Source organism: Brienomyrus brachyistius, chromosome 12 (genome assembly GCF_023856365.1).
Source record: "Brienomyrus brachyistius isolate T26 chromosome 12, BBRACH_0.4, whole genome shotgun sequence".
In the NCBI taxonomy this organism is placed as follows: Eukaryota; Metazoa; Chordata; class Actinopteri; order Osteoglossiformes; family Mormyridae; genus Brienomyrus; species Brienomyrus brachyistius.
Window position 1 is genome coordinate 2,394,586 of NC_064544.1, and position 25,051 is coordinate 2,419,636.

At 44.2% G+C, this 25,051-nt stretch overlaps 4 protein-coding genes across 14 annotated transcripts; 1 reads left to right on the plus strand and 3 right to left on the minus strand.

Moving 5' to 3' along the window:
• Positions 1-2,861, minus strand: LOC125704719 (lectin-like). Its single transcript, XM_048970686.1, has 6 exons — positions 2,818-2,861; positions 2,477-2,576; positions 1,502-1,644; positions 1,210-1,350; positions 951-1,062; positions 1-252 (listed from the first exon to the last, which is right to left on the minus strand). Exons 2-6 carry the CDS (start codon positions 2,544-2,546, stop codon positions 173-175), a joined length of 546 nt encoding a protein of 181 aa, XP_048826643.1. The 5' UTR covers positions 2,547-2,576; positions 2,818-2,861; the 3' UTR covers positions 1-172.
• LOC125704718 (lectin-like) lies at positions 1-7,232 on the minus strand. Its single transcript, XM_048970685.1, has 7 exons — positions 7,087-7,232; positions 6,734-6,833; positions 5,762-5,904; positions 5,470-5,610; positions 5,211-5,322; positions 4,789-4,882; positions 1-158 (listed from the first exon to the last, which is right to left on the minus strand). Exons 2-6 carry the CDS (start codon positions 6,801-6,803, stop codon positions 4,803-4,805), a joined length of 546 nt encoding a protein of 181 aa, XP_048826642.1. The 5' UTR covers positions 6,804-6,833; positions 7,087-7,232; the 3' UTR covers positions 1-158; positions 4,789-4,802.
• A 6,185-nt stretch (positions 7,233-13,417) lies between these two features.
• LOC125704701 (uncharacterized) lies at positions 13,418-17,231 on the minus strand. The gene is made up of 6 exons (XM_048970656.1): positions 17,114-17,231; positions 15,610-16,036; positions 15,405-15,534; positions 15,265-15,320; positions 15,131-15,172; positions 13,418-15,043 (listed from the first exon to the last, which is right to left on the minus strand). The coding sequence occupies exons 1-6, from the start codon at positions 17,200-17,202 to the stop codon at positions 14,846-14,848; spliced, it is 942 nt and encodes a 313-aa protein (XP_048826613.1). The 5' UTR covers positions 17,203-17,231; the 3' UTR covers positions 13,418-14,845.
• A 3,242-nt stretch (positions 17,232-20,473) lies between these two features.
• Positions 20,474-24,886, plus strand: rad9a (RAD9 checkpoint clamp component A). 11 transcript variants are annotated; one of them, XM_048970643.1, is made up of 14 exons: positions 20,474-20,700; positions 20,849-20,888; positions 21,091-21,161; positions 21,264-21,353; positions 21,527-21,597; positions 21,729-21,851; positions 22,163-22,277; positions 22,372-22,471; positions 22,562-22,668; positions 22,818-22,924; positions 23,007-23,071; positions 23,285-23,392; positions 23,599-23,848; positions 24,442-24,886. In XM_048970643.1, the coding sequence occupies exons 4-14, from the start codon at positions 21,320-21,322 to the stop codon at positions 24,562-24,564; spliced, it is 1,203 nt and encodes a 400-aa protein (XP_048826600.1). In that variant the 5' UTR covers positions 20,474-20,700; positions 20,849-20,888; positions 21,091-21,161; positions 21,264-21,319; the 3' UTR covers positions 24,565-24,886. The 11 variants fall into 11 exon arrangements, with proteins under 11 accessions (XP_048826600.1, XP_048826603.1, XP_048826598.1 ...); XM_048970646.1 differs by having other exon boundaries at positions 20,849-20,883; XM_048970641.1 differs by having other exon boundaries at positions 20,849-21,161.
• The last annotated feature ends 165 nt before the right edge of the window (positions 24,887-25,051 follow it).

The following is a 25,051-nucleotide window of genomic DNA, read 5'->3' on the forward strand; positions in this document are numbered from 1 at the left end:
TGCAGTCCATCCATTTTTTTATTTATTTTATGTTGCATGAGTTCAGCGAAGCGTTTCAGAGTTCTGCGATTTTTGCTCATCTTGTACTTGTGCATGAATCCTGCCCTTTATTTCACTTTCTTTGTGTCACTTGACATTTGAAATTAGGGATGAGAAACCTTTCAACTGTTTTTCAGACTCTACCTCCCGGCTTGAAGGAGCAAATAAAGTTTTTCTTCTTCTCACAGACATCATCATTCCAAAGTCCCGTGTCTGTAGGAAAGAGAAGTCATCCATTAAAGCAAACCATCTTCATCCATCCATCCATTTTCCAAACCGCTTATCCTACTGGGTCGCGGGGGGTCCGGAGCCTATCCCGGAAGCAATGGGCACGAGGCAGGGAACAACCCAGGATGGGGGGCCAGCCCATCGCAGGGCACACTCACACACCATCCACTCACATATGCACACCTACGGGCAATTTAGCAAGTCCAATTAGCCTCAGCATGTCTTTGGACTGTGGGGGGAAACCGGAGTACCCGGAGGAAACCCCACGACCACATGGGGAGAACATGCAAACTCCGCACACATGTGACCCAGGCGGAGACTCGAACGCAGGTCCCAGAGGTGTGAGGCAATAGTGCTAACCACTGCACCACCATGCCGCCCTCGCAAACCATCTTATTAATCATTATTAATCTCTTGTCTAATTTTTTTACTTAAATGCATCTTGTTCTGCAGTTTCAAATCACTGTATATTTGAAAATCTTGGGATCTGCCATCAGATTTGTTCTGGCAGTGATTCATGTTTACACTGGAAAAATTCACTTTGAACAGTAAAGTTCGGCAGCTTTAATCATTACATTGTCCTATAATAAGTGTTCTGTAAATAACCATTTTCCATGATTCCCTCTGGCTACTTTCCCTCTGACACTCTTCTCCCATCTACGCTGCTCTCCTTTCTCTCTTACTTTTCCAGTTCATCTCCACACAGTCCTCAGCATTGTGGGTGTTGTCTGGTTGACCTGGAACCCATTTCTCGAAATTCCAAAGAGAACCATCTGTCCAGATGAACTTCTTTGACTGTTAGGGGAGAGTGAGAAAGAGCGATATCACTGTTATCTGGACACACAGGTCACTAGTCTGATATTATCGTCCCTGGTTCACAGTAACATTACAAGGCACGTGGACGTCCCTGCCCCGTTCCCACGTCTCCTTGAGCTCCATCACCTGGAAAAGCTCCATCGCACCCAACCAGATCCTTGTTGAGGAGTAGTTATATTTATTCACAATGCAGAGGACATCAGAGTTTGCTTGTTCTTCATGCACAGAGACCAGGTGACCCCCTGCAGCCTTTTGCCTGCAAGCAAACTGATACACAGAGGAACGATTAAGCTGAATGCAGTATATCAGTAATACAGATGTTGGCTCTGATTGTGATACTGTTTTAAAAATGGAATTATTAGGTTCATTTACGGAACCAGAACAGAATAAACCCCCTGGAGGACGGTTTGGGCTTCACCTCGGCATCAGGGAAGGAGCTTGGTGTGTTGAAATACTTTGCACAGTAGGGGCCCACTTTGTACCAGTCCTCAAAGTTCTTTTCACCACAGGGTTTTGGGAAGTTGCTGGCGCAGTACTGCTGTGCTTCCACAGAGACGGAGCCTGAAAACGCAGAAAACATAACAATTCCATGAGGTTGTGCTACAATGGTGGTTCTAGACTATTTCAACTGGAGGGGCCAGACTGGGGTCAGATGTTCTATTGGAGGGGGCAGATGCATTTGACCTCAATGTCCTCCAAGTATTACTTATGCTAGATTGGCAGCATTAAGAAGCAAAAAACGATTTTTGAAAATCGCAAAAGTTAACGCTTTCCAGTCACGTTTCACAGTTTTTACAAATATGTAACTTGCTCTGACTTCTTGATTACACTGTCTTGCTTCCACAAGCTTGATTATTTTTGAACCGATTCAACTGCCCAGCCCACTGCATTGAGTCCGTCACGAAAATCTGCTTACATTTCTATTTCGCCAGTTCCCAGCACACAAAATTTACATACCAATATGTTTCCAAATGTAAATAAATAAAAAAAAAATAATAGTAACAATAAATTTATTTCAATCACAATTAGCACACATATTTAGGGGGGGGTGGGCCACGAGGCAGCCATGCATGGTGTCATGGAGGCACTGCCCTCCACCGCACCCCCCCAGAACATCCTCTGCTTTGCAATGATCGGAAGATTCCTAATCTGTGTGTGTCATCATACTGAATTCCCTCTGTGAAATTACGATGATCGTAGCATTACAAAGGTTTTGGGAAACAGCCTTTAACTAGGACTGTTGAGATGTATGGAATTCTCAAACGGAGCTAAACAAATCATTTGGGGCCTGTTTGGATTCGGACCTCATTGCCCCAGGATGGTCACATGTCTGACCCCCCCAATGGCCTGTTTAAGTGACCGTCAGAATGGCTTTATCAGGAAACTGACTGACCATCATCCGTTGCAGCTGCCATGGCAAACAGGCAGAAGAGTGCAACCCCCAGCAAGCTTGGAGTCCTCATGTCTCGGCTCTTCAGTCCCACAGCACCTCTCTGCAGAGAGCAAACCGGTGGTTACAGTTACGTTAAATAATAATCCCTAATATCGTGTTGGTTAAATAGTACTTAATACTCAGTAATTAATATTTAAACATAAACTTATATAAGCCACCTGTTACACTCTGGCACTATGCGATTGTATGAAAAGCCATATTTAGATATGAGGTGTGTGCATGTATGTATATTAATGTGCGTGTCTATATGTGTCAGGTTCAGATAATCATAAGAGACTCACCTTTGAATACGTGTGGCTCTCTTTGCCCTCCCTCAGTTTAATTTTGAGCCTTTTTATATGTTTGTACCTGACACCCCCACCCCAACCCCATCGCTCATACTGGGAGGTGTAAGACCACCCTGACCCATCGTGTGAGTAACATGGCTATATCCAGAATGTCATTAACAGTTGGCTCCCTGTTTTACCACGTCCTGTTTCTGGCTGTAGAAGTTTAAAGATGCGCTCTGTAACTGTGCAGACTTGGTTCATCTAATGAACAGGATGCCGTGACTGGAGCAGGTAAACCTGGAAAAATCAAGATGGCTTAGATATCTGTCATTTCTGTCTCTACCTAATAGATGCAGCTCTCTCAATGGACTGAAAGTATTTCCTTTTATTAAACCATATACGCCAAGGAGGAAGGTTTATTACTTGTAGCTGAAAACTGTCTATCCCAGAGGTCTCTAACTCCGGTCCTGGAAAGCTGCTATCCAGTAGGTTTTCTATCCCACCTGGCTTCCGATGAGCCGCACCTGTTCCTGGTGTTTACCTGAGAGCAGGTGCGGCTCATCAGAAGCCAGGTAGGATAGGAAACCTACTGAACGGTAGCCCTCCAGGACCGGAGTTGGAGACCCCTGGTCTATCTCATGCAGAAACTTGCCTGCCAGAGAGGTAGCATACATTGTTTCCAAAGCCAGTGTCTGTTTCCAATGTCTGATCAGCCTGGGACCTTTCAATTTATGCTTGTTATCCAAATTGCACTGACCCTGACCCCCGTCTTTCAGCTTTGGAGTGGCTCAAAGATGGGACCTCACCAGTCTATGCTCAGGGCTGAAGTCCACCTAAATAGGCTTTATAATCACCGATGCTCAGGGCTGAAGTCCACCTAAATAGGCTTTATAATCACCGATGCTCAGGGCTGAAGTCCACCTAAATAGGGTTTATAATCACCGATGCTCAGGGCTGAAGTCCACCTAAATAGGCTTTATAATCACCGATGCTCAGGGCTGAAGTCCACCTAAATAGGCTTTATAATCACCGATGCTCAGGGCTGAAGTCCACCTAAATAGGCTTTATAATCACCGATGCTCAGGGCTGAAGTCCACCTAAATAGGCTTTATAATCACCGATGCTCAGGGCTGAAGTCCACCTAAATAGGCTTTATAATCACCTATACTCAGGGCTGAAGTCCACCTAAATAGGCTTTATAATTACCTATACTCAGGGCTGAAGTCCACCTAAATAGGCTTTATAATCACCTATACTCGGGGCTCAGTTATTCACCACGCAGCTGCTAATTAATAACACACATGAAAAAAGCTGAAGTGTGACATCTAGCCTTTATAGATCTTCTGTTAACCCTTTGGTAGCCAGCTTTTCGCAGCTGTACAGGGGTGCAGCTATAAACCACTTGGAACTGCACCTTGAACCTGAAGAAGTACGGGTCTCACTGTAGGTACAACTTGCCAAATGGGGGGTGGAGTCCCCTCTTGGTACATTTTTCAAGCGGGGGCCTCTGACTGTAGGTTTTGGGGGCTCTATATTTAGCTAGCGCCCTGAATCTACCATTGCAGCTGCATCACCGATCCCTATGATCACGATTTTCTTTCTTAAGTATTGGCAGCGATTTATTTATTTAGTCACTTCTCAGCTTCCCTTGTCCATCATTTTCTTTTTTCAGCACATTGAATGTGAAAATGGGAAACTAATGTCATTTTCTTTGTAAAAGAAAATGAAACAAATGCGAATGTACGTGTAACAAGGGACTAAAGAAATGAGAAGGCATTTTAGCAGTTAAGCTCGGTAATTAAAATATAAGAATGCAAAACAGTCATGCAGTCCATCCATTTTTTTATTTATTTTATGTTGCAATAGTTCAGCGAAGCGTTTCAGAGTTCTGCGATTTTTGCTCATCTTGTACTTGTGCATGAATCCTGCCCTTTATTTCACTTTCTTTGTGTCACTTGACATTTGAAATTAGGGATAAGAAACCTTTCAACTGTTTTTCAGACTCTACCTCCCGGCTTGAAGGAGCAAACAAAGTTTTTCTTCCTCTCACAGCTATCATCATTCCAAAGTCCCGTGTCTGTAGGAAAGAGAAGTCATCCATTAAAGCAAACCCTCTTATTAATCATTATTAATCTCTTGTCTAATTTTTTTACTTAAATGCATCTTGTTTTGCAGTTTCAAATCACTGTTGATTTGAAAATCTTGGGATCTGCCATCAGATTTGTTCTGGCAGTGATTTATGTTTACACTGGAAAAATTCACTTTGAACAGTAAAGTTCGGCAGCTTTAATCATTACATTGTCCTATAATAAGTGTTCTGTAAATAACCATTTTCCATGATTCCCTCTGGCTACTTTCCCTCTGACACTCTTCTCCCATCTACGCTGCTCTCCTTTCTCTCTTACTATTCCAGTTCATCTCCACACAGTCCTCAGCATTGTGGGTGTTGTCTGGTTGACCTGGAACCCATTTCTCGAAATTCCAAAGAGAACCATCTGTCCAGATGAACTTCTTTGACTGTTAGGGGAGAGTGAGAAAGAGCGATATCACTGTTATCTGGACAAACAGGTCACTAGTCTGATATTATCGTCCCTGGTTCACAGTAACATTACAAGGCACGTGGACGTCCCTGCCCCGTTCCCACGTCTCCTTGAGCTCCATCACCTGGAAAAGCTCCATCGCACCCAACCAGATCCTTGGTGAGGAGTAGTTATATTTCATCACAATGCAGAGGACATCAGAGTTTGCTTGTTCTTCATGCACAGAGACCAGGTGACCCCCTGCGGCCTTTTGTCTGCAAGCAAACTGATACACAGAGGAACGATTAAGCTGAATGCAGTATATCAGTAATACAGATGTTGGCTCTGATTGTGATACTGTTTTAAAAATGGAATTATTAGGTTAATTTACGGAACCAGAACAGAATAAACCACCTGGAGGACGGTTTGGGCTTCACCTCGGCATCAGGGAAGGAGCTTGGTGTGTTGAAATACTTTGCACAGTAGGGGCCCACTTTGTACCAGTCCTTAAAGTTCTTTACACCACAGGGTTTTGGGAAGTTGCTGGCGCAGTACTGCCGTGCTTCCACAGAGACGGAGCCTGAAAACGCAGAAAACATAACAATTCCATGAGGTTGCGCTACAATGGTGGTTCTAGACTATTTCAACTGGAGGGGCCAGACTGGGGTCAGATGTTCTATTGGAGGGGGCAGATGCATTTGACCTCAATGTCCTCCAAGTATTACTTATGCTAGATTGGCAGCATTAAGAAGCAAAAGACGATTTTTGAAAATCGCAAAAGTTAACGCTTTCCAGTCACGTTTCACAGTTTTTACAAATATGTAACTTGCTCTGACTTCTTGTTTACACTGTCTTGCTTCCACAAGCTTGATTATTTTTGAACCGACTCAACTGCCCAGCCAACTGCACTGAGTCTGTCATGAAAATCTGCTTACATTTCTATTTCGCCAGTTCCCAGCACACAAAATTTACATACCAATATGTTTCCAAATGTAAATAAATAAATAAAAAAATAATAGTAACAATAAATTTATTTCAATCATAACTGGCATACATATTTAGGGGTGGGCCACGAGTCAGCCATGCATGGTGTCATGGAGGCACTGCCCTCCCCCGCACCCCCCCAGAACATCCTCTGCTTTGCAATGATCGGAAGATTCCTAATCTGTGTGCGTCATCATACTGAATTCTTTCTCTGAAGTTACGATGATCGTAGAATTACAAAGGTTTTGGGAAACAGCCTTTAACTAGGACTGTTGAGATGTATGGAATTCTCAAACGGAGCTAAACAAATCATTTGGGGGCTGTTTAGATTTGGTCCTCATTGCTCCAGGATGGTCACAAGCCTGACCCCCCCAATGGCCTGTTTAAGTGACCGTCAGAATGGCTTTATCAGGAAACTGACTGACCATCATCCGTTGCAGCAGGCATGGCAAACAGGCAGAGGAGTGCGACCCCCAGCAAGCTTGGAGTCCTCATGTCTCGGCTCTTCAGTCCCACAGCACCTCTCTGCAGAGAGCAAACCGGTGGTTACAGTTACGTTAAATAATTATCCCTAATATCGTGTTAGTTAAATAGTACTTAATACTCAGTAATTAATATTTAAACAAATTTAATTAAGCCACCTGTTACACTCTGGCACTATGAGACTGTATGAAAAGGCATATTTAGATATGAGGTGTGTGCATGTATATATATTAATGTGTGTATATATATATATATATATATATATGATAGGGTTACATTATTATAAAAGACTCACCGTTGAAGATGCGTGTCTCTTGTCTCCTTCCTTCAGTTTTACTTTGAACTCCTTTATATGTCTGTATGTGACACCCTAACCATAGCCCCTTCATTTGTACCCTAACCCACCTACTTCCTGCAAGAGTTGCCCTCCCCCCCATTTAGAGATCTGCTATTTTGTCCCTTTACCGTAGAAATTTCATTAAATTACATTGTGATTACTGCAGATTAACTGCAGCTACTGCAGATTAACATTGAGTCCAGTAGCTTGACCTTGAGAAGGTGGTTTTAAACTCATATTAAAAGTCGTGTGAATTTATTAAGGAAAGATCTGAGTTTGATTTTGTCAATGAGGCCGGGAAAATGCAAACATTCTGTGTCTAGTGCACTATGAAATAATTCTTCATAATGTGTAAATGCCGTAACGTGTATTGTTTTCAGCATAACCCCAGAGACAGCACACGTAATGTATCACACTCTTATAACGCTCTTAGGTCCGTTACAAAATCCCATTTCAATGCAAAAACCGGCGCCGAAAAAATTGTTATATATAAATGCAAAAAAAAACTCAATGAAAATTTGCATGAAAAGCCAGACAGATTCAATATGCCAGCAAATGCCCCCCCCCTCTGTGCAACACTTTTTGTACCTGCTTGCTGACAGAATGTGCAAAACAACAGCGGCAGAGCTGAACTGTATTACTGCTGAATGCTGTGCAGTGCACTGTGCTTGCTAGTCCTTTCATCTAAAGCGGCAGAGCAGGGCCAGATGGTCCCTGGAACATTTGAAGCTGACGATCAGCAACCTTCTGGTCAGAGCTGCAGGGTAAATCGCTGCTTTGATCAGAAAAAAAGAACTGAAAATTAATTTGTCGACATGCTGTTGACCAACCAGCCAATTGCATGCACTGCTGCTGAAGGCCGAGAGACCTTGTCTCCATATAAGGAACTCTGACCTTAGACTTACAGTTGAAGAAGGTTGCGAGTACGATGCCTGCATTTTAGTGAATTTCATACTCTTCAGGTTTCTTAAATTCAATTCAGATTTCAAACTGAATATGACAATTGCTTCATTGTTTCGAACACATTCAGGAAATAACTGTAGGCCTGTATTTCAGAGCCCCTGTTATAAGGCAGTCTGCCATTAACAGCTGAAACAATGTGTTATTTTATGCTTATTTTTCAGGCACAGTGAGGATGAGAGAACAGGCCGCTGTTCCCGTAGTTTCCCTGGCTTAAGGGACCAATGATGACATCACCTTTCCAGCCGTGGGATTTGATCAGCTAAATCAGGGGTCACCAACATGGTGCCCGCGGGCACCAGGATGCCCCCAAGAACCACATGAGTCGCCCGCGGACCTGTTCTAAAAATAGCACAACTCACCAGTGAGCAGCGTGTAAAATTTAATCGTATCCTGTTGCTATTCTTCTTTAATCACATTTATATGGATTAAAAACATGTCTATTATACGTGAAGTTTAGATAAGTGTAGGAGGGCGTTTCAAACTGGTAGCCCTTCGTATGGCTGTGAAGTAGCCCTCAGTTTCAAAAAGGTTGGTGACCCCTGAGCTAAACCTTCTCACCATGAGTACAGTTTCCTAAACTACAACAAGATTGAAACAAAGATTAAGTATCACCGGCCTGCTCATGGGTGCCAAACTTTGTGCAAAAAAAACACTCTTCTTGGGCTTTTGCACACTTTGGTACTGACAGACCTGGAGGAACACTGTGATGAAGATTGCATCTGAATCTTTACGGTCCTTCAAGGTCATCGATTAATAATGTTTTTTTCACAGTTTTTTTACCCCTCACGGCCTCTGCAGCTCTTTGACACATTAACACTTAGCAAGTATCAAAACCACCAAGGAAACATTTCTTTTTTTTTTATCACCTGAGTTTCAATATGGTGCTGCAAGTCAAAAAAGTTGTTTTCTGCAAGGCCCTGCTATACAGTCAACAAACGAAACACAGTAGTCAGATGACTTGTCAACGTCAAAAAACAGTCCAGAAAAAGAAAAATTATGCAGTTACTAAATCCTTGTTCCAGTCATGCAGTGTATGGCTGCAGTGAGCCTGGAGCTTGGGGCATAAGGCATCATAGACGACATCATACAGTGAAGCCACATTCCCACTCACAGTCATGCACTGGGCAATTTGAAGTCAACAACTTTTTCAAAAAGTCGAAGTGTCTTTTATTGTGGCTTTAGCCATATCCAGCAGCCATGCCACCTGCAGTTCAGACCTGATAACCCACCTGAAACCGAGCAGGTTTGGGCCTGGCCAGTACTTCAATGGGAGACCAACCTGGAAGGTGGGTTGCTGCTGGAAGAGGTGTTGGTGTGGCCAAAAAATTATCTTATCCTGTGCCCTTTATGTATCCCAGTGTCCCAGTGCAGTGAGACAGACATTGTGGCAAACAGGTTAGTCCATTCTGTGCTCTGTGTGGATCCCAGTGCAGTGATGGGGACATTGTGGCAAACAGGTTAGTACATCCTGTGCTCTGTATAGATCCCAGTGCAGTGACGGGGACACAGTGCTGTCAAAATAATTCACTTTAATGTGCTCTATGACCATCCGTTCCAACTCTTCATTATGATGGAGGTGCGAGGTACTGGTTGATAGACATTTAGTATTGAAGCAGATGATTTCTTAGGCAAAAGTATGATTGCGGCAGTCTTTAAGCACCCAGAGATAAATTCATGTCTGAGCGTAGCATTGAAATGTCTGTCAGTGCATCTGTGAGTTCATGACCACAGTACCTGGGAACCCAACATGGAATATGGTCAGGGCCTTACATGGATAACATTTACGCAGCGTGTTCTTCATTTCTGCTATGGATAGGTGAAGTACCTGTTCATTAGCGGGAGCAGTGGTCTTCTCTGACTTGTTGTATGCCAGACCACACTGGGCAAAGAACTGGTTGAGTCTGTTGGGCAGCAAGGTATTACAATCTGTGGTATGTGACCTGGACTTGCAATATGTGAGGGCCTGCACGCCTTGCTATGTACGTCACGTGTCTTTGATGTCATGGAAAATGTTATGGCTTTTTGGTGCCTGCGCCCAGCATGTCTTGCTGTCCTTAGGGTCCCACGGTCAGTAGAGCTGAAGACCACGCCTCGTGAACCACTGTGTACTAGCACCTCTGGTTAGCTGTTGTGATGACACGCTGCAGTACCGTCACATCCTCCGTGCATTTGTGAACATAGCTGGTAACGGTGTCCATGTTTTCCGTAAAGTCCAGTTGATCCTCTTAAGTAGCTACTTCTCAGAGGAGGTTCCAACTTGTTACTAAAACAGTCCTGCACTGCAGAAGTGGCCCGACTCTGATTTGCTTAATGGTGGGTTTGGATCGGTTCAAAAATGGTGAGCAGGCTGGTAGTAGTTTGGCGGCTGTGTGGTCTGAGTAGCTGAGATGCAGGCTGGGCTTTCCTTCTAAGCATTGCAATTCTCTCCAATTTCCGGAAGATTCTAGGGTTACCCACCATAGGCAGTTGCCTAGGGACCATCTTCTGCGGGGCACTGGATTAGCCAGCCAGCTTCACTTTAACTCGAACATCGCATCAGCTCTTCACGCCCTTAGAAGAATTCACACCCTTCACCGTCACAGAAAAGCTGTGTGATGTTAGTGTGAGTGGGGGGTGGGGGGGGTGGGGGAGCTGCTAGCAAGGAAGCTTGGGGGGGGGGGGGGGTGATGGGGGGGGGGGGGTGCGCAGCAGTTTGTTTTGCTCAAGTCAACTTCTGCCTTCTCAAAAGTGGCGTTGTGGTAGAATCTTTCAAAATCACAATATGGCTTGTAGGCTGGGGCATTGGAATACTGTTGGACCCCCCCCCCCCTTCCTAAAAAACAGCAAATATTTAACAATGTGCTCCTTATCTTTCAATGTGAATATACACGTTACTGAGACCAAGTCGCCGCGCAGGCAGAGAGAGAAGACAAAACTTACACCCAACAAAGACTGTAGTCTTGTATCAGACAAACTCATTCTGTTTACAGGGATCAGTCATTTTTTTTGGTTATGTTTAGTTGTGAAACTGTACCCTAAACAGTTAGTCTTATTTTAAATGATGAAATCTCTATAATTAGTATAAATTATTTTTAAATCTTTCTTACATCATCTTTTCACAATGTGACTATTGTATAGGTCCCCATTACAATGTATCCCCCTCCCTCCGCCGCTGGGGCTAATTTGCCCCCCAATATCAAACTTGTTCTGAAGCCACTGCATGTAGGATAGGTGAGAGGGGGGAGAGGTTGGTTAAATACAGGTTATATACCTGTGGTTGGTCATTTGAAAGCTCCAAACGCCTCGCAACCTTTCATTGAGCTATCGTCAACACCTAGTGGCCACTTGAGGAAATGCATCTCTTATGTATGTCTGTCAAATTTTAGTAAGCCTCTGGCTATAATAACAATAATAATAACAATAATCATAGCCACAGACCAGCACAGTTCATCGTGGTGCTGCGTAGCCACAGACCAGCACAGTGTATCATGGCACTGCGTAGCCACAGACCAGCACAGTGCATCGTGGTGCTGCGTAGCCACAGACCAGCACAGTGTATCATGGCACTGCGTAGCCACAGACCAGCACAGTGTATCATGGCACTGCGTAGCCACAGACCAGCCCGAATGCCCATGCTGACCCCTGTCCACCATTGAAAGTGATGATGGCAGTGGCCTCTTTCAGCAGGATAATGTTTCCTTCCACACTGCGAGAAATGTTCAGGAATGGTTTGAGGAACATGGGAAAGAGTTCAAGGTGTTGACTTGGCCTCTAAATTCCCCATATCTCAGTATCATCAGTCATCTGTGGGATGTGCTGGACAAAGAAGTTCGAAAAATGGAGGCCCAGCCTAACAACTTACAGGACTTACAGGCCCTGCTGCTAACGTCTTGGTGCCAGATACCACAGGACAGCTTCAGAGGTCATGTGGAGTCCAGGCCTCGACGTGTCACAGGTGTTTGGTGACTCGAGGGGGACCTATGCAGTATTAGGCTGGTAGTTTTAAAGTTATGGCTAACCAGTACTACAATACTGTACTACAGTACTACATTACTCAACTCAATTCAAGAAGCTCGACATCTCCCAACACATCCCACTAAACTTCTACTCTGCCATCATTGAGAGTGTCGTGAAGTCCTCCAACACCATCTGGTTTCCTGCTGCCTCCACTCTCTCCAAGACCAGGTAAGAATGTGTGGTCCGCTCAGCTGAGAACATGCCAACACTAGAAGACCTGCTCACCACTTGGGCAAAGAGCAGAGCTGGGCAGATTGCTACTGATTCTACCCACCCAGGCAGTCACCACTTCACCAAACCGCCGTCATGGAGGAGGTTCAAGTGCATCGTGACCCGACCCTCACGCTATCTCCACACTTTCTTCTTCACCTAGTACCTCAACAGTCTGTCATGCAGGTGCAATCCAAATCCAGTCTTCTTTAACATCTTCCATTCATGATGTATGTGCACTATCCTTTCAACTCACTAAAATGGTTCTTGCACTAGTTCTCATGTGTAACTTACTGTCTTAAGACGTCTTGCTCGGTCTTCTGTTGATCTGTATTCTCTTCATACCGATCCTCTTTTGTTCACATACTGTTCTGTGAGCTGTTCCCTTGTATGTCTTATAATTTTGTCCTCTACTTCATGTTTGGTCCTGGACCACAAACAGTTCTGGTGTGTTTGCACATACTGGCAATAAAGTGAGATCTGATTCTGATTCCGAAATACATGAAATATCATGATTGATTACTGATGAAAGAACCTGGGATTAGTACATAATTTAGACTTAGATTCTAGTTAATTAATACATTACGTACGTGTGTACTGCTACATTATTTGTGTCCCCTGCACACAGTGGTGGCTTGATGGTTAGAGAAGTGTACTTGTAATTAGAAGATTACAGGTTTCAATCCCTGACCAGCAAGCCTCCACTGAGGTACCATGAGCAAGGTGCCGCCCCCAAGTCCTGCTCCCCGGGTGCTGAATTAGCTGCCGCCTGCTATGTCACATATGTGTTAAATGCAGAGGAAACATGTTGTTGTGTGCAGTGGTGTGTCAACAATGACCACTGGGGGTTAATGGTCTTGTTCAAGCGTCCAAAGTGACAATACACAGCAGCCTCACCAGCTCGCTCACACACCACAGTCTGTATCACAGCTTTTTTTTCCCTTTCATTTCCAAATATAAAAAGAATTTTTAGCAACAGAAACACTGTTAGCAGACAAACAACTGAAACTTAATGCGCTGCATGTCGACCGAATTGTCATGCCACTTGTAATATTTTGAAACTTCCGCAGGTCTCGTCCGTGAGCCAACAGAAGGGGATGTAAACTCATAACCTCACGGAGAAACTTAGTTAATTTATTTGCATCCAGCACCTTAATCATGGTAGGGCCAAAGCATACAAATGCCCCCCACCCCCCACCTGCACTTGAAACACCTCGAATTTTTTAAGATGGTGTTTCCCATCTCCGGTCCTCGGGGGCCCACAGTCGGTCCATGTTTTTGCTCCCTCTGAGTTCCCTACCAGTCCATTTTTTTTCTCCCTCCCCTACCAGGAGCTGGGAGGGGGCAAACACATGAACTGTCTGTGGGTCCCCAAGGACCAAATCCTCCTGAGATTTTAACACAAAATACAGTGTCTAGAGTTTAAGTGCAATAAAATTACCATATATATATTTTTTTTTACCTTTCGTGAACACCTTTTATTTTTGGAGGCAAAAGTGAGTCGTACCAGGTACTAGCTAGGTATAACTAATAAAGTGGTTATTGGGTGTAACTTTTTAAATAATATACCTACAGTATTCTGCAAAAGAAAATGTTTAAATGGTCTTAAAACGTCTCCAAAAGTCACCCTAGTATTTGCAGCAAATCTGTCAGGATCTGTTCTTTCCATGTCTGTCATGTTCTGCTTTGGCCAGCAGATGTCGCTGGCCATCCCATTTCCTTCCTTGTCTTGTGTGGGTTATTACAATAGTTCACTTTAATCACCTGTCCCTCATTTAGCCATCGTTAGCAGAGTATATGTGTGCTGATCCCCGCCCTGTTCCTTTGTCAGCCACTGTAGACGTGAGTGCTGTATTAGGTTATGCTTGTGATGTACTTGTTTTCGTCATTAGTGTCTCTTTGTTCCTGTTTACCCTACCTAACCATGTGTTCGGAATAGCCCTGGTCCTTTATGTATCTCTGCCCTTCTGACCATGGTTTTGACCCCACATGGTCCTTTCTTGCACATTCTGTTTGAAATAAAGTTTCCCCCATGTCGAACCGCCGTTCCCTGGATCATCTCTTGTTCTCCCAGTCCCTAAATGGGCTGGGAGAAATTAAAAAGAAATACAAGGAATGGCTGGTTTGCCCCTGTGGAAGGTTTTAGGAACTGAAAGATAATTTTTGTAGCCACCCAACAATACATCAACAAGAAATCTTCTAGTCATCCAACAAGTAACTTTCTGGCGAACAGAAGAAATTCCTGTTAGTTTCTGTGTTACTCTTGATTTTCGCAAGCTCTTATGTTAAATTCTATTTCTGTTCTGAACAAATATATAGTTTTTACCCAGATAAATAGCTTTAAACTTTCCGAGAGTCTTGTGCAGTGCTGTATTTCAACTTAGTCCTGTATGTGGTAGATGAAAACATCTAATCACGCAAGCACTGGTTACTTCAGCTTCTGATATGTACTTCAGATTTGTAACAGTTGATATCGTTCTGTGCTTCACAAAGAGAAAAATTACGTGGCCCACAGAAGCAGCAGAATTAATGTCTTATGGCGCCGTTCTTAACCATGTTCGAAATCATGAAAAGCATCTTGGAGTAATCTGCTATTTCTCCTCCTGCTCTTCTTCTTCATGGCCACGATCCACCTGGGGAGGGACACGTTCTGTGCCTCATAGTATGGCAGGGAGGGAATGTCTGTCACCAGCACCTCGGCAAAGTGGACGTGACGGGTGTCCTCTGTGGGGTCCCGCAACTTTCTCTGAGGAAGAGAGGGAGGGAAGTCGGTCACCATGCATTATGGTAGGGATGCATGTGACGTGCTTACACTGCAAATCCAGCACCTTACCTTTTTGGCGACGGTTTCAAGACATGAACAGGCATCAGAGTCCTGTGAACAAAACGAGGAGCGGCAGGGATTATGGATGCGGGGATGGGAAAAGCAATGGTAGAGGAACAGCAAGCTGTGCGACTGGCGTCTACCTGATCCTGCGACTCCACTGTCTGCATCTCTGATGTGGAACCTTCATGTGGCGACCCTGAGTGAGAGAAAAGCAGACCTTCTGTGAGATACCCTTCAGTAGGTCTTTTTCGTCACCTCTGAGACACGCTTGCTCTTCTACCTGTGGAGTCCCTGAACACCAGGTGCTGCTCCCCTTCATTACTGATGCTTTGTTCTCGTGTGAGGTGCAGCCTCTTCCGGTTGAGATAGACCCGGCTCATCAGGGCAGAATTATCCAGGACTTTGACTGGCTGAGAGAGAATCACGGGGTCAGCTCTTTAACAAACCATCGGGATATTTACAGTGAAGACCTCGAGGCCTCATACCGGTAAGACATCAAAGGAAAGGTTCCTTGGTATGGCCTCCTTTGATTCTTCATGGTCTTGTTCAAAGCATGATGGAGCTGAATTCCAGACTTCAGACATAGCCTTGTTTACCTCATTTGCATTCCCACCACTGACTGGCACAACAAGTGGTGAAACCTCAAAAGTATTTTCCTGAGTGCTGCTCTTTCCTATTGAACTGCCATCATGTGTTCTGAACCCTGATTGGTCTGCTTGCTTTTCGGTCTTCATTTCACCATTGTGAACATCCTCCTGAATCCAGGATGGCACCTTTGGGTCAGATGGACTTGGAGCTTTCATGGAACTCAGTCTTTTTTCGTGGGACGAGAATTTGGACCAGTGCTCGCTTGTGAAGATTTCATCCGCCAAGTTTATGGGGCTAAAGTTGAACTGAAAGTCATTTAACTCCCTGGAATATTATGGATAACAATACAAACTTTATTATTATTATAGGCATGAGTAATATCAATTACATGTAGTCCTCTACAAACAAAGCCTGCGTATTATCACACTTTACATGTTTACTTTCAGGTGTCTGTCCCTCACCCATAGCCACCTATCCAATACAGCCCTAATATTCAAATCACAGTCCTCGAGGTCCGAGCACTGTGGATTTGAAGCCTTTGACCAATCAGAATCAGTAATTATTCAACTAACGACCTGGCAGAACTGAAAACAAGGCCTGGATTTGGAATCGAGGTTCAGGTTTGAAGAGCCCTGCAATACAGTATCACAGGCAGCCTTGAACCTGCCCTTGTTGACATGACCAACATAGACGCCAGTCAATCACAGGACTCCCCTAAGCACACATTTACATTCCAGTGTTTAAAGTGATTCATCTGAAAATGCCTTCATACCAGTAGAAGTAAGAGCAGCCAAAATAATCACATACAAATGTGCCCTTGAGAGGTAAAGTGGGCTATCCCACATTTTTGACCCCTACCCCCTTTTTATTGAATATTTTCAATTGGATAAGTTGTTATTATCTAAGTCATACCTCTGTGCTACCTATGATATATATCAATTGTAGGGTATAGGCACACTGATTTTTTGAAAAAAGTTCAACTTTGGAGCTAATCTTCTCAAAACTATAGCCCATTTTACCTCTCAAGGGCACAAATGAGGTGCACTTAAACATGGGGGGACACTCGCGTAAGAAAACAGTGCTGGATGGTCCATTACCATACCAACTCATTATGTTAACTATATCCCAAACCTGCTTTACGCTATTGTATGTGCGTGATTCTCAGCAAAACTATGAAAAGCACTCCTGGAATCTCAGCGATGCATACTGGGAGTTAGCTGATGGACAGATCGCTGACTCATTGGACGGTTAAACGTGAAACCAGATTTTTATGTAAACTGACAAGTGTAGTTCTATTCCAGTGTCATAGACCAGTAAAGCTAAATGTTTACTTCAATGTAATGTCCATTAGGGACAAAGCTACATGGAGTCAATGTTATATTATACACTGAATTCCCATACCTCCCAAAAGCTGCCGGCTCCTGGCTGGGAATGGATATGTTAACCTCTCCGCTAAGATCTTTCTGACAGATAGTCTCCTCCCTTCTCATGTCATTGGAAGTATCAGTTCTGCTTGAGTCCTGATCTGGATGTTTTACCTATGAAAAAGCAGGGCATCAGATATGCTTCTTTCAGTTTTCATTCTGTTGTGTTTATATGTGCGCATACTTCAACTCAATTCACCCGTCGTACACAACACCCATCCATCCATCCATCCATTTCCCAAACCGCTTATCCTACTGGGTGGGGGGGTTTCCTCCGGGTACTCCGGTTTCCCCCCACAGTCCAAAGACATGCTGAGGCTAATTGGAGTTGCTAAATTGCCCATAGGAGTGCATGTGTGTGAACGGTGTGTGAGTGTGCACTGCGATGGGCTGGCCCCCCATTCCTGGGTTGTTCCCTGCCTCGTGCCCATTGCTTCCGGGATAGGCTCCGGACCCCCCGCGACCCAGTAGGATAAGCGGTTTGGAAATTGGATGAATGGATGGAGTTTTAGCATGTATACATGAATAATATATGGGATGTATATTATAACTCAATAAACCAGACATGTCAAAAACATAGAAACTGCAGCATCAAACTCTCAGTGGGACAGTGTCTGTATATAAAAGTCATGGATTCAAATCATGTGACTGGCGGAATAATCATATCATTGTTGGGCCCCTGTGCAGGGTCCTTAACCCTCAATGCGCCAGGTCTTTTATACAAGCTTTGCCCGTTTGTACACCACTTTAAGTGAAAGCTTTTGTAAAAATGTAAAAAGTCACACTGACAAAAGGTCAAAGGTAAACAAACACTCACATTCTGCACCGTCTGATTGCCTGATTTTTCTTCCCTTACTTCGCTGCTCGCTCCCTGCTCTCGTCTGACTTGTCTTTCCTTCCAGCTTTGTCGTATTTTCTGGGCCCATCGCAGTGTTTTGCCATTGACCCATTTCCTCTTTTTCTTCCCCGTTCCTGAGTCGTGTGCTGGAGCGGTGCCCAGCTTCTGAAATTCAGAAGCACTTGTGAAATTCTCACCTCTTGCACTCTGAGCTGACCTGTCCCATTTGGTTTTATTCCATAAGTCAGGATCAGATGCCAAATAGTTTTCCGAGTTCTTCTCTGGAATCATACCAGTAGAGCCAGGAGTAGTACTGTGTAATGTGACATCCATAGATTGCTGTTTCTGTCTGTCATTTTGTGTAGGAATGAGATCACCTTGCCCACCTGTCCCTTTCAACCCTGCAAAATTAAGAGTTCCAGCACCTCCCAGGTAGGAAGCCACCAAAGGTGAGGCCCCCCCAACCCTGACAGTATCTGTCAAAACTCCAGAACTTTGATCACTGTGTTTGTTTTGTTGGTTAATGTTCCATTGTGCAGGATATGTTTGATTTGTGACTTCCTGTGAATCTGCAATTTCCATGCAGAGAGACTCCCGCTCTCTTGTAGCCGGGGTACATATAGCTGCAGGAGTCATTCCATTTTCAGCATCTCTCATGGGAGGAACGTGATCCGGAGCTGCAGGATGGGGGACCATCTGTATCCGTTTCCATTTGGGAATAACGACGGCGGAGTTCTCATCCTGATTAGTGGAGGCAGACTTTCTAGAACAATCCAGTGATGGAACTTCAAATTTCAGACTTAAATCTCTGTTACTTCTCCCCCCATAAGCCCACTGTTTGGTATGTTCCACTGATTTGATTACATCACCAGAGGTAACTGGACTTTGCTCACCTGTGTTAGTGGCACAAGGTGTCAGAACCGGGCCATATTTACCCAAGTTTCCGCCTGTGGGAAATGCGTACTGCTGCTTTTGTAGTTGCTGGCTCTGTGTGGCTTCAGCTGAGTTTATCTTCATTCTCGCCAGCATGGACAGCAATACGGACTGCGTGTCCGTCATAGAGTTTTGTTGAGACATTCAGGGAAACGATGCGATGTGACTGAAGACTTCAGAATCTCGGAGGAATGCCTTGAATCGCTCTGTGTCTTTCTGTCAATGTTATGTCATTGTCAGACCACCCAGCAGTTTGCTACATACTGTATTCATCTTCTCAATGCATAAGAATATTCTATGCTCTCCAGGCACATTGCCTCTATGCTCCTCTGTCAAAATTCAAGCTTCTTTTTTGTTCTTTCCGTGTTTCATTCTTCTTCATCATTCAGTCTTTCTGAAATCTTCTTATTTCTTTTTTGAAGCATATAAGTGCAAATATTTTCATTTCTCTTTATTTGTCTATATTCTCCTCCATTCCACAAATGTCCCTGTAGTGACCAAAAAAAGGCCGATGCCTCTGTCTCCCAGGGTATTTCCCAGCAGGCTTGAATTGCCGCGACTTACATAAACAGTTCCTATAACCCCTTATTGTAATCCTTCAATTTGCAATATACACTCTCACACCCTTATATGCACAAGGAGTTTAAAAGGAGTTTGCCTCTGTGTTCGTGCCATCCGTATGGAGGAATGACAAGGAGACAGCAGATGAGTTCTTTAGATTTTGACAAGGGAACCTGACAGACGGGACAGACAAGAGGGACTAGCTTGCCGGTTTGTTTTTTTTCATGATGCTTGTCACACAGACGTCTGTACTCATTCAGAACCTCCCCTCCATATTTTTTTCTTAGTGCAAAATTATTGGTTCTTTAAGAATGTGTCTTTGTGTGTGTAAAAAATAAGCAAATTAAACAATTCTGATAAAGAGATACCATTCTATTCTGTTGTACTTTACAAGTAGTAATTACTTCAGGGTTGCCAACTCTTATGCATCTGGCGTCATACACTTTCAGACTCTCACGCGCAGGCAAGAAATCTTACGGCATATTTATATTATTCCATTATGAACCTAAAATTAACTACATCAAACGTGCTGGGGTAGTTTCGAACCCTACTACCTAATAGTAAAACTGTTACAAACATGTAAATGCGTGTGCATGTGTGTGCAGACTTTTCTCGAATTGAATCTCACGTGAGCCAGCTGACCAAAGTTGCCAACCCTGTAACTAGATTTAAAAGTGTAATCACTGTAATCGGTATATTTTTTTCTTTACGTCAAAATATGTTACAGTAGTAAACTTGGTGGAGATGGATGTTGACCATTGCTATGCTTCGCTCTTCACCTATCACACGACTCCATTTATTATTAAATTGTCCATGTTCAAATAATACTCCTTCACACTTTGGTTCGCTTTCCAAATAAGTAAATAAATAAGAAAAATAAATAGAAACTTAACTTTTGCTGAGCTCTCGCACTCCCGGACATAAGATGGCGATAGTGGAAATTGCTAGATAGTTTTTTTACTGAATACACGAAGAAGACGACGGTCCAATGAGATGAACCGCTTTTCTAGCCAATGGGTTACTGAAGAAGAACCGCGTCGTGACGTTTTTGAAGTTCGCCGAGCAGTGAGTTTACTTCTTTGGATCTTCTCGGTTCGGTGATCGGGGCATATAGATCTGTGGTGGGGCTTGGTGTCGGAAAACCCGGAATTTGGATATTTTCATTAACTGACCAACTACATGTTAGTTGCCCGGAAACAGCCTTTGCTACACATGGCTAGGCGAACAAGCTGGTACGCGCTAACTGTGAAGATGAACGGAAATGTAGTTGTCTGTCCAAAATTATTTAATTTGCCCTCACACGTGTGCAATTCACACATTTATATGTATTGACTAACTAGGTATTCATTAGATTAATTTTTGTTTTATGTTATCCGGCAGTGTAAGCTGCAGTGGAAATTGCATGCATCTAACAGGTTTGGTAATAGTGTTTTCTTTTTACGTTTTCAGTGTAAACAAAGACAAGTGATTTCTGATAACTATATTAACTTTGTACAGTAAGTTATGAACTAATTTGCCATAAATGGAATGGTAGGATGTCCGTTCAAATCCCCTTACAGTGCTGAATTGTTCTACCCTACCCACGTGACCAATCCATATACCAGAGCTGTCATTTTTTCCAGGGTCATCCTTATCAACTCCCTTCTCATCTTCAGTGGGACTGCTGAGGGATAAAAAAAAAAAGCGCCGTTTAGTATGGGTTCAAAATAATACATACTTTTTGACTTTGTTTTTTCGCTTTGGGAGGTTTGTTGTTTTTCGCAACAGTGACAGCGTGATTTATGCCGACATTTAGATATACAACAAAATACGCTGCTGCAGTGACCTTGAGAACGGTGCCTCACATACGCAATGGACTGCATCTTGATAGGAAGCAACGTGAAAGGTACTCCGTAATTGTGGTACAACGTATGAAGAGTATTAAAGAACTTTGTTGGCTGTGACTCGCCTGTCATTTCTGAGGCGTTATTACAAAGGTCATGTTATTGTTAATACATATAATAATGTTTTGACTAAGTGCTGCTTGTCATTTCGATTGCTTGGATGCCTTGACCCCAGTGCTGGCAAAAGCTGTCCAGTCGCTATCCAAGCTCGGAGAGGAGCTGTACTTGGAGCCTCAGGAAAATGGGGTATGTTTTTAGTCTGTCTTTCCACCAGCTGCGCATTGTGCTTCTTTAGTCCGTTTCCAGACCAGTTATTGCAGGTCTTAAGACTGCTTTCGTGTAACGTGTTTGTTTTGTCTCGTCTTTTGCCTCCCCAGCTGGCTCTCCGCACCGTTAACTCGTCGCGGTCGGCGTACGCCTGCTTCCTCTTCTCTCCGCTCTTCTTCCAGAAATACACCCCCCCGAAAAGCTCAACTCAGCGCTGCAAGATGGTCATCAAGGTGTGGGATGTGCCACCATGTCAACCTCAAATGAAAAATATCCCTTCATATACCGATAAGTCTTTTTGAACAGATAGCAAAGGGCATGCTATATGTAGGTATAATGATTGGTATATATGTTATGCGATACGTTTGCTTTTATCTCTTATAAATCTTATAACTTATTTAGCAAAACATTTCAGATGTAGGTATGGCAGCTTGAAGATATATATATTTTTATTATTTTTCTTTTTTTTCTTTTTTCTATTCCATAATACCAGCACCTGGTCAGCTGTGTACCACTGTACTGAAACCTCTGCCCTCTGTCCCAGTCTGTGCAGGCTGTGTTCAAGTCCCTCTCCTCCCTGGAGAAGACGGTGGAAAAGTGTCATATCGAGCTGGACATCGAGAAGAGCCGCCTGACCTTCACCCTGCACTGCAAACACGGTGGGTGTGGGGGCCGTCGGAAATGCTGCTGCTTCGTGCCATTGGCTGCCAAGCGGTTGTGGAGAGACATCTGTCCCCCCTCTACCCCACATAGGGTTGCTGAAGACGCACAACCTCTCATTCCAGGACAGCGAGAGCCTGCAGGCCGTGTTCGACAAAGAGAGCTGTGCCAACGCACTCACCGCCCAGCCCAAGTGCGTAGGCCTGCACACGTGCCCCGCTTTCTGTCTTAACCTGTGCTTAACCCCTCGTACGGCTACCGTAACCCCCCCCCATTCTTCCAGGCTACTGGTGGATACAGTGCTTCACTTCCCTCCATCTCTGGAAGAAGTGCGTGTGTCCGTGAATGACGAGAGAGTGTTGTTTAGGAATCACGTCGAGGACGAAGCAGGTTTGCGCCCTGATCAAGTCGTCCTTCTTTTTACACTGAAATAAACAGGTTTATTTGCTGTGTGACGAAGTTAAACCGTGGTACTTGTAGCAGGGGTGTAATGCTGCCCGCATAATCCAGCTCCCCCTGTTTTTTACTTTTTTTTCCAGAACAGTCCAGAGCCATGATGACAGAGTTGTGCCTCAGCGCAGAAGAGTTTGACAGATTCGCTGTGAACATGCACACATGCATCACTTTCTGTCTCAAGGAGCTGAGGGTGAGAGATGGGGAGGGAATCGCCACAGACGTTTCTCTAGTTGCTGAAGAACACGCTCATGTGCTTCCTCGCTGACTTTTAGGGGCTGCTGGTGTTTGCAGAGTCCTCTGGTCTCCCTGTCTCCATGTACTTCGATGAGCCTGGCAGGTACAAACGCTTGTATGGCACGTAGCCCGATGTTCGCCCTAATTAGCGAAAACCCCGATTAGCGGAGCGCTGTTTGTCATTGAACAGCATCTCTTTGATCACCTTCCTGATAGGACGTCGACTGCGTTACTCTCTGTGGTCTTGTGAACGGGTAGCTGTGGTAAGATACATGCCCAGTGAAGCCTATCTCTTTATTTCATCTGCTGTGGTCAGGCCTCTGGTATTTAGCCTCACAGATGATAGCGTTTTGGAGGTAAACTTTGTGCTGGCCACCCTGTCTGAGGAAGGTCAGCCTCGGAATCACAACAGCGATATGAGACGGTAGGTTACTCTAAATACTACACTATATGATAACGGAACTTCAGCCAAATGCTGCAGTATTTCTAGTAAAAGTGCTTTCCTGCTGCCAAATAAATACTTAGTGGGTGAATGTTAGTGCTTTGAATTTTAGTAACTAGATAGTTAAATTAGCTAATGGTCTGCTGCTTCTTGTTTTTAAATTAGTGGAAGTTTTCTTTTCTCTGCAGAGTTTCAGAGCCACCTATAACGGACGACTTCATGAACGATGACATCGATTACATCATTGCCATGGAGACCAGCGAGCTCGCCGGAGACTCCGATTGGCCGGAGCCGCCTCGGCACGCTGTGACTCCGCCTCAGCTCCACGTAGCCGACGGAGACCAGCACGAGTCCAGAGGAGAGCGTGCGGATGAGGATGGGCGGCAGGGAGAAGAGGAGACAACAGTGGAGGAATCTGGCCGACCACCCAATAAGAAGGTGAGTGGAGCTGCCATTAAAGGGCCCCTATGATGATTTCCAGCTTCCTCCTTTCCTTTAGTGCCTTATTAAGCTTTATGTGCATGTTAAGGGTCCGCAAAGTCTTAAGGCCAAAAGTACACGCCAAAGAGAATAACTCACCACAGAAATCACCCTTCTTCTCGTCGGAATTCCAGCCCTTACTTCCGTGACGTGGTGAGGTCACCTCGTAATGCTATCCTTATTGGCTGCCTACCTGCAAGGATCTGTCTGCAGAACGTGTAGGGCGAGCTGACCAGTCGGAGCAATAGGCTCATTGGGAGTGAGGCTTAAAGCTCTAACAGACCGTTTCAGGCAAAGTTATAGAGTGAATAGTTGTACAGTATGCAAACAATAATGTGTTCGTGGAACATCGAAGCATGTAAATCTATTCTAATAGACCCCAAAAATAACGTCAAAAACAGTAAAAAATGAGCACAGTAGGACCCCGTTAATTGTGGGACTTATTTTGCTGCATAATCTCTTACTTTCACATGAACTTGGCGGATCTCATGTCTGACTCACTCCCTCCATCCTGCCTGCTTCTGTCCCTTTCCCATGTTGCCTCCCACCAGTTCCGCTCCCTCTTCTTTGGCTCGGTGCTGCCTACCCCCTCCCAGACATCCAACAGGACACTGCAGAGCCAGGAGATCTTGGCCAGCGACAGTGAGGACGAGGACAGCCCCCCGGCACCGTGACGTCACTTCCTCCACAGTGATCAGGACACGTAGGCGGCCCGTGGGCTGCCAGGCGGCAGGGTCTGTGACAGTGGCAAAGCCTGTGCTGACTTATCTGCTTTTGGAGGGAACGCTGCGGTGTGAAGGAACATGTCCTGCAGGTGGACGGGCTTTGAAGGCGACTGTGCCAAAGCACCTTCTGCTGAGACCTCAAAGGACAGATTTGTGACATGTACACACCGAGTATAATTTATTTCTCTACCGAGAAAAAATGACCACCATGATGTTGGCGTAAAGATATTACAAAAAATAAATAAGGAAAATATCTGAAATTTTGTACGTTTTATAATGGATTCTAGATATTAGGACAAATGCAAGATTAAAGTTCTGTTTTCTAGACATGTGTTTTATTTACATTTTATATACATTTCTGTTTTTTTTTTGTCAGTTTTGAAAAAGAGTCATAGGAAAAAGTCACCTATTTTTTTCAACATTTTTAAGTATTAAG

Coding starts and splice junctions, on each gene's coding strand:
- LOC125704719 (XM_048970686.1), bottom strand. CDS start 2,546: ATGAGGACTCCAAGCTTGCTGGGGGTTGCACTCTTCTGCCTGTTTGCC. Junction 1,645..2,476: donor GGCAGCTGCAACGGATGATG/GTCAGTCAGTTT, acceptor CTGCGTTTTCAG/GCTCCGTCTCTGTGGAAGCA. Junction 1,063..1,209: donor GTGCGATGGAGCTTTTCCAG/GTGATGGAGCTC, acceptor CTCCCCTAACAG/TCAAAGAAGTTCATCTGGAC.
- LOC125704718 (XM_048970685.1), bottom strand. CDS start 6,803: ATGAGGACTCCAAGCTTGCTGGGGGTCGCACTCCTCTGCCTGTTTGCC. Junction 5,905..6,733: donor GCCTGCTGCAACGGATGATG/GTCAGTCAGTTT, acceptor CTGCGTTTTCAG/GCTCCGTCTCTGTGGAAGCA. Junction 5,323..5,469: donor GTGCGATGGAGCTTTTCCAG/GTGATGGAGCTC, acceptor CTCCCCTAACAG/TCAAAGAAGTTCATCTGGAC.
- LOC125704701 (XM_048970656.1), bottom strand. CDS start 17,202: ATGAGAAGGGAGGAGACTATCTGTCAGAAAGATCTTAGCGGAGAGGTT. Junction 16,037..17,113: donor GAGCCGGCAGCTTTTGGGAG/GTATGGGAATTC, acceptor ATAATATTCCAG/GGAGTTAAATGACTTTCAGT. Junction 15,321..15,404: donor GGTGTTCAGGGACTCCACAG/GTAGAAGAGCAA, acceptor TCTCTCACTCAG/GGTCGCCACATGAAGGTTCC.
- rad9a (XM_048970641.1), top strand. CDS start 21,320: ATGGACTGCATCTTGATAGGAAGCAACGTGAAAG. Junction 22,472..22,561: donor GCACTCACCGCCCAGCCCAA/GTGCGTAGGCCT, acceptor CCATTCTTCCAG/GCTACTGGTGGATACAGTGC. Junction 23,072..23,284: donor TACTTCGATGAGCCTGGCAG/GTACAAACGCTT, acceptor TGCTGTGGTCAG/GCCTCTGGTATTTAGCCTCA.